This window comes from Chrysochloris asiatica, unplaced genomic scaffold, assembly GCF_000296735.1.
Source record: "Chrysochloris asiatica unplaced genomic scaffold, ChrAsi1.0 scaffold00020, whole genome shotgun sequence".
NCBI classification, from domain to species: domain Eukaryota; kingdom Metazoa; phylum Chordata; class Mammalia; order Afrosoricida; family Chrysochloridae; genus Chrysochloris; species Chrysochloris asiatica.
In genome coordinates, this window is record NW_006408538.1 from 18,161,706 (window position 1) to 18,172,047 (window position 10,342).

The window sequence follows — 10,342 nt, forward strand, 5'->3', positions numbered from 1 at the left end:
AACAACAACACATTAAGTAAGGGAGCATGGCGGCTCTAGAACAGGGCTGGGGAACTTCCAGACATGGGCTGTATAAGACTCGCAACATCATTTGGCCTGGCCCTAACAAGGCAACTGCAGTTCCAGTCATCATATTAGAGGTGAATTAATTAAATGTCTGACCAAATATAACAGGCTTTTTTTTTTAAACCAGGCTAATTTTTAAGTTGATCATTTTGTACGGCCAGCAAATGAAGTTACAGATTTTTTCAGAAACAAGGTTCCCCACCCCTGATTGAGAGGCTAAGCACTGGACTGTGAACACCACAAGGCCCATCAGCTACTCTGGAGACGGATTCACGGCTTCGGAAACCCTATCCAGGGTGGCCATGAGTAGGAACCAACTTAACAGTACTTAGCAAAAACACCACCAACATACTGAGTCAGAGCCAAAGTCAAGAGTCAAGATGTACGAACTACAGAAATGGCTACTGGGATTTGCTTTTCCTAGTCCTGATCATAAGGAAGCAAAACAAATGAGATTGTGTGCGTCTTCCTTATGGCGCAATCAGAGTAAAGAAAAGATGGCTTAATTTGCTTCCATGAGGCACAGAAAGCACTGAAATCCCCAAATAAATCACATAGTTGCTACCTCAACTTGAAATGTAGCTCAGATAGCCATGTCTATGAATGTATTATAACATTATAAATATTATAACTGCGCTTGAACACAAGTCCAGGGATAAACTCACCTGCAGGATATATGGACAGGTGACCTAATGGTTATGCTATACCTTTTTTTCATCTTTCTAGGAACTATTAATGAAAGGATCAACAGTGAAGCAAGCTGTTCACTGTATGTCTGACCTGAGGAGAAAGTCTTTCAGAGGACTCTTCTCTCTCCCCTGTAGCCACCAAGACTATGAACAGTTGTGCTATGGAACAACCCTGGTTACTTCTTCCCCTGGCGTTCACTACCTTGTCGGCTGAGGAAGGGCCCCCCCTTGTGATGAGAGGCAGGCTGAGGGCTGCACCGGCTGCTGTGAGGACTGTTGTTGCTGCATGCCATCCTGCAGGCTCCGTGCTTTTCGAATACTGATTTGCAACTTCTTATCGATTAGGGCTCTGCTGTGCGTGCTAGAGCTGGCACCATGCAGGGCAAGTCTTAGTTTAGCTAAAATGCAAAAGAAAATATAGCAGAAACAACCCAAAACACAAACAAAAACAAAAAGAATAAAATTCAACCAAAAATGAGCAAAGGTATGCATTAAAACTCAAAATATGCAGCAGGATTGCAAGGCAAGGACCATGCGTATGTTGCCCAGGGCACAGAGCTGGCTCTGACTATAAGGAACATTCGTGGAAGCCATCGAGCCAAACCAGTTAATTCAAATTAAAAACACAAAATGGAACAAAACAAAACTAAAATGAATTAAGAAGATAAACTGTTGCTTTCATCTCGGAGGTTGCCACACTCCTTATCCTTTGCAAATGATCTGTCAAACTCTGGTCTCCAAATTCTGCTCCCAACCACCCTTTCTTGGTGGCCAACGGCAGAAATAAGATCCAACCTTGCATCTGTCTTTATAGGACACAGCTTCCTGTGGGTCACAATGAAGAACCAGATACCAGTTCTAAGTCCTCGGCCCATGATGTCTACAACCTTGTAACATGGTATACCAGGAATCAGATAGTGATTCAGTTTATTCAGTTATTCCTCCACCTCTCTGGTCAGTTACTAGAGAAAGTGCAGACTCACTTGACATTTGAAGTTCACCTTTACTTTGGGACAAGAATGTAGGCATAGCTGGAAAAGTGCGCCCTTGCTGTAGTTATACCAGTAAATACCCACAGACCACAGGGACGGCTCCTGGCACAGTCAGAAATCGGGAGGCAAAGATAGCTAAAGGGCCTTAGTTTGGGAGGATGAGAGTGAGGAGACATAAAAAACTGTTCTTATCCCATCTGAGTGACGGCACTATAACACCTGCTGTAAAATTAGTCAAAAGTGCCATAGCCAGAGCGGTTAGAGTTACTTACAGATAGCTTCGTTACAGAGAGCCAAAGCTGCAGCACAGTCTCCCTTCTGTTCCAGATGCAGTGACGCTTCAAACAGTGAATCTGCCTCTTGCAGGGACTTCTCAAAGCCGTCACTCCTTCCTGAAAGGGCCAGCACTTTTCATTTTCCTTACAGTTCTCTCCAGTGTTTCCTATGTACTGCTTCCCTTCAGTACACATAGAGCCTTGCTGCTGAACCTATGCTCTACCCTAATTCCAACTGTCCATTGTTATTAGGAAATCTCTAAAATAGGGAGGAGATCCTTTTTTTTGCCTTTTAAACTAGACCTTACCAAGTCCATAAATAAGAAGCATATCACTGCCCACCACACATTCCAACTCCAAGACCTCTTAGAAAATCCCTCAAAGCAAGAGCAAAGTACAGGTGGGTTCTTATGCATAGAACTGAACTGCTCTTCCACAGTGCAACAAGAATGCCCCTGACTTCCACTGAGACTGCACTGGTATGTTAGGGCAAAGGTGGCTTTATTACTGTGACAGTCAGCCATACCACTTCCTTCTTACATCAGTCCATAATCCTCTTGTAGCACCCTGAACTAGAAAATCAGTACACCTTTTGACCTTTTGGATACAGATGGTCTTTGCTTCCTAACTTCAATCTATGTAACCAGGCAACTGAATTGCCCTTTTTCATAGTATGCATAATAAGTATTCACTTATATCATCCCCTGTTCATCAGCTTAATTAAAAAAAGTCACCTTTCCATATAGTGAGCATCCCTTCCTCCCCTAAAGTGAACATGTGCCAAAGCAGGTGCAAAGGAGTCCACCAAGTACGGTGGCATATCAAAGCACTAGAAAATTTTGTAAATCACTTTTGTATAAGAATCCTTAGGTTTATGTATACACACCCTTGTTCTCCACTCACTCATAACCATAAATCGGTAGCAGCCTGTAATGCAAGTTCACCTACAATTTGGAATGATGGTGGGTTTTCACAAGACCACAAGGGGAAAAAAAAATCAGTATATCTGAGTCATCTTCCACTTACCTCCAGCTGGAAATGGAAGGCTCTTCTATACTCATGGCTTATACATCAGATTCGACTTGATGGCAACATACAATGGGTTTTTAGAGCACAAAATGAAGACAATGGGAATAGCAGGTTGACTCTGAAGATCTTGGCCTCCACGTAATACTCCATTTCCAGAAATATGACTCCCTATCCCCTAGACCTGAAGTTTTCTCATAGCATTTGAATCAACTGAACCTATGCAATCCTTAAAATCAAAGGTGGTGGTTAGAGTCATTTTTTTAAAGTAGTTCTATACAGAAATCTAGCAAACTATAGTTGATTTACCACTATAGTAGATTTCAATCCTTACTCTACAGAATCTTAGCATTCCATTCTTTGTTCTTCCAGAAAAGGCTGAAAAAAAGTATAACAAAAAAGCTGCCCCAAAACAGGCCTACACTTCTCTGAGTGTTAACGAAAAGATGGAAGTGGGCAACCACTCAAAACAGCCTTGATGCCTACTCTTTATACTGGTTTAGCACAGTTTGTGAACTCTGAGGATTCTGAGTAATAAGAACGATAAGTTTATTTTATAGAAAGATATAGGTTTCAGGACCTATTTAAGGTAAATACCTCAGGCTTGGACTCCTATTTCATGCCTTTTGGTACAATGTGAAAGAGTCTTGGTGGTGAGTTAAATCTTAGGCTGCTAACTGAAAGGTTGGTGGGTGGAAACCAGCAACCACTCTGCAGGAGAAAGATGAGGCAGTCTGCTGTCTGCACGACTTACAGCCCTGAAACCCCCAGAGCAGTTCTACTCTGTCCTAAAGGGTCACTATGAATTAGAATCAACCCAATGGCAGTGGGTTTATTTTGTTTTTTGCACAAAATGACATCTTAAAGAAATTTCTGGAAGAAAAACGTAACTAATGTGGGGCAGTTGGGGAAGCTTTAGGTAAAGTTCATGGAAATTTTAGGAGACTGAACAAATCAACCCAGGATCAAAAGGCAGTAGTCTCGCTCTGCTCCTGCTTGGCTGACCCAGTTTCCGGAAGCCCCAGATGGAAATTCTCAAGGGTATGCTTCTATAAACAAGTAGAATGACCTCACTGCCCAAGTGGTTTCCTGTCCTTTTCTGCTGCTTCTGAGTTGTGACTAGTTTTGTTTCGTTTCTATGGATGTTCACGGGAAATATTTTTCATGAACACTATTACTCTGTCTCTCATCTACAGGCTGCTAACCCTAACCAAACCAAGGCCACTGCCATCAAGTTGATGCAACTCAAAGTGACCCTAGAGGACACAGTAGAACTACACCTTAGAGTTTGCAAAACGAAATATTTACAGAAGCAAATCGCCTCATCTTTCTCCTATGGAGCGACTAGTGGGTTTGAACTGTCACCCTTGTGGCTAGCAGCCCAACATTTGACTTACGGCACCATGTCAAATCAGTGCCTATCTCCAACCAGTAAGATCATCGCCTCCTACTTTAACTAGCTTTCAGTGGAATGACTAAATTAAAATATAAAATTGGTAAAGAGAAGGAATTTACAACTTGGGAATTTCCCCTGTCTTCTGTCCCATCATCCACAACCTAATGCTCACAACAATTACCCTGATTCTGCAATTCATCCAGATCCATAAACCGGCTGGGATGAGGGTTGAAGCCTTTAGCTGCCTCTAACTCCTTCTCCCGCTTCCTTCGAAGTTCTTGTTCATGGGCTCTTCTGGTCACTTCTTCTTGTAACTCATCCAGTTCACTTTTGGAAGTTACCTCTCCACCTGGAATACACGTAAAGGAGAAGATAAGGTGCCACATTTCCAAAACCAGAACAAATAAACATCTAATTAGGCAGTTGCAATGTTTTCCTTTGGAACTTTCAACTTCAATTTGGAGCTAATATTTTAGATAGCACTTTTCAGAAGAGATTCAGGATGGCATCTAGGCAGTGAATAATAATATTTATCAAGTATTTCATAATAACAATAACAACATGGCAACTAATATCTGCTGAGTACATACTATGTGTCACATGCAGTTTGAAGCACTTTTACATGTTATTATTCCTCATAACAACTTATGAGGTAGATACTATTATCCCTATTTTATGGAGGAAGAGACTAAGTTACAAAGAAGATAAATAACTGGCCCTTAGTAACAAGATGATATATACTGGAGCTTGAAAATAGTCAAATAAGCTAAATTCATAATCAGACATCTTAACCATTAGCAGTTCTCTCTACCAGGGGCTGCCACTGACTCATTGGGGAGCTTCAAGCAAGACATTTTCTCATCCTTGGACTTTCCACCTCTTTACTGAATTCACAGGAATTTTGGTATAATGCTGTAGTAATAAGCACTGGACTACTAACTGTAAAGTCAGTGGTTCAAACCCACCAGCCGTTCCCTGGAAATACTACACAGGGTCGCTATGAGTCAGAACCAACTCAACAGCACGTAACAACGAAAACAAGTACATACAACGTCCACAACAGTAAAACTTTAGCTTTACAAGTGTCCACAGATGGATCTAGATAAATATAGATGTATGCTCATGATACATCAGGTGACGAGCCAAGTTTCAGAGTCATATGTAAAGTATGACTTAATTTTGTTTTAAATAAATAAATAAATAAAGGTAGTGACCAATATATGAGGATGCAAAAAAGAAGGTTTTATGGATCCTTGTTGTTGTTGTTATGTGCCGTGGAGTCAGTTCCGACTCATAGTGACCCATACAGGGTTTCTGAGGCTGTAAATCTTAATGGGAGCAGAAAGCATCATCTTTCTCCCATGGAACAGCTGGTAGTTTCTAACTGCTGACCTTGCAGTTCACAGCCCAATTTATAACCACTACGCTACCAGAGCTCCTTGAAGCAGGCCTATTTTATCTTTCTACTTTTTTTGTGTGAAAAAGAGTGACAACGTGACAGTAACAGGATTTTATGATTCAATTCTGAATAATTGTTAGCAGGATTAATTGTGATTATCACAACTGTATTTGCAGTAGATGTGGAACTAATCTCTGCCTCCATCTCTGGTGTTGCTGCTTCTCTGGATAGGGTCCCATATTCCGCTAGTGCTCTTCTCCCTTGATGATCCTAGGATCCTACTCCCCTCTTTTGGTTACAAAACTTCTACTTTACAGTTGTGACTGCTGCAATCAGTCATAACAATTACTTACTACTGAATCATAAGAATCTTATCCCCATCTCCTTTCACCATACCCGTCTAGACAAGATGAAAACTATTCAGTAGGGTTTGTACACAAGATGAAAACTATTCAGTGGGGATTCTTTCTACCTTCCCTTGCACACTCTGAAACTAAACTGACTTTTGAAAACTTGTAAGCCAGTCACTTTGTGACTTTATAGACCCTTCCCCCACCCCATTTAAGTAGCCAGTGTCTAAGTTGCCCATCTCTATCAACCCTGTATACAGAGGGGATAGGATTAACACTTGATGTGAAGACTGCTTCCCTCTCAGTTGATATTTTGAGCTACTATATCCATAAGCATAGGTCAAATTCATCAAGTTCTATTTTCTTTTTAAGCTTTCTACATCACTCCACAATTTGCCAACAGAATCCTTCAGTATTACAAGTTGAGGTTTGAATTTTTCTCTGTTCTTTCAGGTTGAGAAATGCTGATCGTGTTCTTCCCTTCTGGTTTTCTAATGCCAGATCTTGGCACATTTCATTATAATATTAGACACTGTCTTCTCTAGCTGCCCTTTGAAATTTTCTGCTCAGCTTTTACCTTCGCATTTCTTCCATTTATTTTAGGATCTCTACAATGGAAAGCACAAGTTTCAGAGTCTCTTCTGATACTAATTTTGGTCTTTTCTTTCTTCCTTGTCTTAATGACTTGTTGCATTTCTTCCTATATGATGTTCTTGATGTCATCTCACAACTCTCTGGTTTTCAGTCATTAGTGCGGCTCTTTAGATGATCTCTAAAATCAGATATTTCAACCATTTTTGGCTCTCATGGACTTTTAAAATTCTTTTTTTCAGCTTCTGCCTGAATTTGTATGTGAGCAATTGATGATCTGTTCCACAGTCTGCCCCAGCCTTGTTTTGGATGATGATAGGGAGCTTTTCCACCATCTCTTTGCACAGATGTAGTAAATTTGTTTTCTGTGGTGACATCCATGTGTATAACCATCTTTCATGTAACTAAAGAAGGCAATTGCAATGAAGTAGTCATTGATCTTGTAAAATTCAATCATGTGATCTCCAGCATTATTTCTATCACCAAGGACATATTTTCCAATTACTGACCCTTCTTTGTTTCCAATCTTTAGATTGCAATTACCAGTAATTATGAATAAATCTTGATTGCAAGTTTTGATCAATTTCAGACTTAAGAAGTTGGTAGAACTCTTCTATTTCATCATCACTGGCTTTAGTGATTGGTGCACAAATTTGAGTAATAGTAGTATTAACTGGTCTTCCTTGCAGGCATATGTATATTATCCTATCACAAACAACACTGTACTTCAAGATAAATATTGAAATGTACTTTTTGACAATGTATGCAATGCTATTCCTCTTAAATTTGTTATTCCTAGTATAATAAACCATATGATTATCAGATTCAAAATGGCTAACACCAGTCCATTTCTGCTTATGAAAGCCTAGGATATCCATTTTTATGTGTTCCATTTCATTTTTTACAACTTATAATTTTCCTAGATTCATAGTATGTACATTCCATGTTCCAATTGTTAATAGATATTTACAGCTGTTTCTTCTCCATTTGAGTTGGGCACCATCAGCAAATGAAGGTTCCAAAAGCTTTGCTCCATTCTTGTCATTATGGTCAACATTACTTTGAGGAAGTAGCTCTTCCCCAGTCATATTTTGAGTGTCTTCCAACCTGAGGGGCTCATCTTCTGGCACTGTATCTGACAATGCTGTACTACTATTCTTAATGTTTCTATCTTCAATCACTATATCTGTCAGTGTTCTACTGCCATTCATTAGGCTTTCAGTGGCTAAACATTTAGAAGTAGTCTGTCTCTCCTTCTTCCTAGTCTGTCTTATTCTGGAAGGTCCACTGAAACTGTGCACCATGGGTAACCCTCCTGGTATTAAAATTACTGGTGACAGAGCTTCCAGCATCATAGCAACATGCAAGTCCCCACAGTAAGACATACTAACAGATGAGTCTAATCTTCCAAGTTGCTGTTTCCCACAGTAACATGGACTGTAGATGATGAAACTCAATTAAAGTCAAATTGATTAAATTCATAATCTGGGCTCTTAACCATTAGTCCCATATAGATAGATAGATCTTTAAAAAGCACAAATCTCAAGGCAGACATCTTTTACTAGTTAAGCAAAACTATTTTTCATATTTAGGATGACGTCAAGGGGTATTTTTGGTTTAAGGCTTACAGACTATCTCAGGGGTTCATCCACCCATCAGGGCTACAGAAAGTCTGTGTTCCATGAGAATTTGAAATTATGTTCTGAATTTCCCTCCTCTGGATCAGGAATCCTCTAAAGAATCCTGGATCACAGTGTTCAGTAATGGTAGCCAGGCACCATTCAATTCTTCTGGTCTTCTGGTACACCAGGCAGTTGTTCATGGAGACAATCAGCCACACATTCCAGTTCTAGTTAGCCACATATTCGACTTTCTCTCCTGTTTTTGACTCTCCTTCTTCCTGTTTGTTCCAGGTAAATAGAGAATAATTACTGTGCCTTGGCTGACTGCATGTAAGCTTTTTAAAACCCCAGGCACTATGTAACAAACTAGGAAGCAGAAGAGAAGCACTAGACATGTTGTTAGGTCAGCTGAGATGCCCCATGAAACCATGACCCTAAGAACAAAATCCCATCAGATGTTTGTACATAAGCAACCTCAACAGCTACTCTTTTTTGTTGTTGCTGTCATTATTGTAAATATATCTATCCACAACCTTTGTTAATTCAACTTTTTATAGGTCTACAATTTACTGGCAGCCAGTAATCAGTTGCGCAACTCTACCCTTTACCAGTGCAATTTCCCCACCAGTGTTAACACCTTTTCTTCCTCCTTCTCTCACCTCAAAACCACTAATAACATTTAGTCTCTCTATATTTGTCTTTTCTTGCCTTTTTATACAAATGAGAACATAAAATATTTGCCCATTTGTGATTGGCTTATCTTGTTCAGCATAATGTTTTCAAGCTCCATCTCTATTATAAAGACTTCATTTCTCCTACTAACTGAGTAGTAGTCCAATGTATATGTGTACCACATTTTGTTTATCCATTCATCTGTTGATGGTTTCCACATTTTGGTTATTATAAATAATGCTGCAATGAATATTGGTGTACAAGTCTCTTTGAGTCTTTGCTGTCATGTCTTTTGGGTATTACCTAGTAGTGGACTTCATTTTGCTTGGATCTATAATAAACACTCATGGAAGCAGCAGTCAAGAAATCAAATGATGTATTGCATTAGGGAAGTATGTTGCAAAAGACCCCTTGAAAGATGTATTTTGAAAACTAAGGGATGCCTGACCCAAGCCATAGTATTTTCACTCACCTCATCTGAATCTAAAATTTAGACAATGAATAAGGAAGACCATAAAAAAATCAATACATTTGAATTATAGTGTTGGTTTAAAATACTCAAAGTATCATGGACTGCCTGCCAGAAATATGTCTTGGAAGTACAGTCAGAATGCTCCTTAGATGCAAGTATGATGAGATGTCATCTATCAGCAATGAACCTGGACAACGACATCATGTTTGGTAAAATGAAGAGTCAGCAAAAAAGAGGAAGACCTGAAAAAGATGGACTGACAAAGTGGTGGCAACAATGGGCCCAAACTTAATAATTGTGAGGACGGTGCAGGACTGGGCAGTGTTCCATTCTATTGTGCATATGGTCACTAAGAGTCAGAGGCAACTTGATGGCACCTAATGACAACCTACGAGTAGAATACTGGGTTCTATGGTACTTCTATTTTTAGTTTTCTAGAGGCTATGCAGCATTTCCTCCAGCAATAATTAAGGGTTCCAATATCTCCATCTCTTCTCCAAAATTTTTTATTTTCTGCTGAATCTTAGTTATCTTAGTAACAGTGATAAGGTATCTCCTCTAGGATTTGATTTGCATTTCTCTAATGGTCCGTGTTTCTCTGCTATTCATAAGGTTTTCAGTGACTAAATATTCGGAAGTAGTTCATCACTCCTTCTTCCTAGTCTGTCTTCGTCTGGAAGCTCATCTGAAACCTGTTCACCATGGGAATACAGAAGACCAAAAGAGTTGTGGGATGACATCAAGAACATCATACATGAAGAAAGCAAAAAGTCATTAAGAAGACAAGAAAGA

The 10,342-nt window shown here is 39.7% G+C and overlaps 1 protein-coding gene across 1 annotated transcript in view; it reads right to left on the reverse strand.

Moving 5' to 3' along the window:
- Positions 1-10,342, reverse strand: part of USP54 (ubiquitin specific peptidase 54) — a 104,329-nt gene that overhangs the window by 27,283 nt on the left and 66,704 nt on the right. The window contains exons 15-17 of the mRNA XM_006835892.1: positions 4,626-4,793; positions 2,020-2,139; positions 958-1,153 (exon numbers count right to left, since the gene is read on the reverse strand). Coding sequence (XP_006835955.1) covers positions 958-1,153; positions 2,020-2,139; positions 4,626-4,793 — 484 coding nt within the window. The remainder of the gene's footprint in view (positions 1-957; positions 1,154-2,019; positions 2,140-4,625; positions 4,794-10,342) is intronic.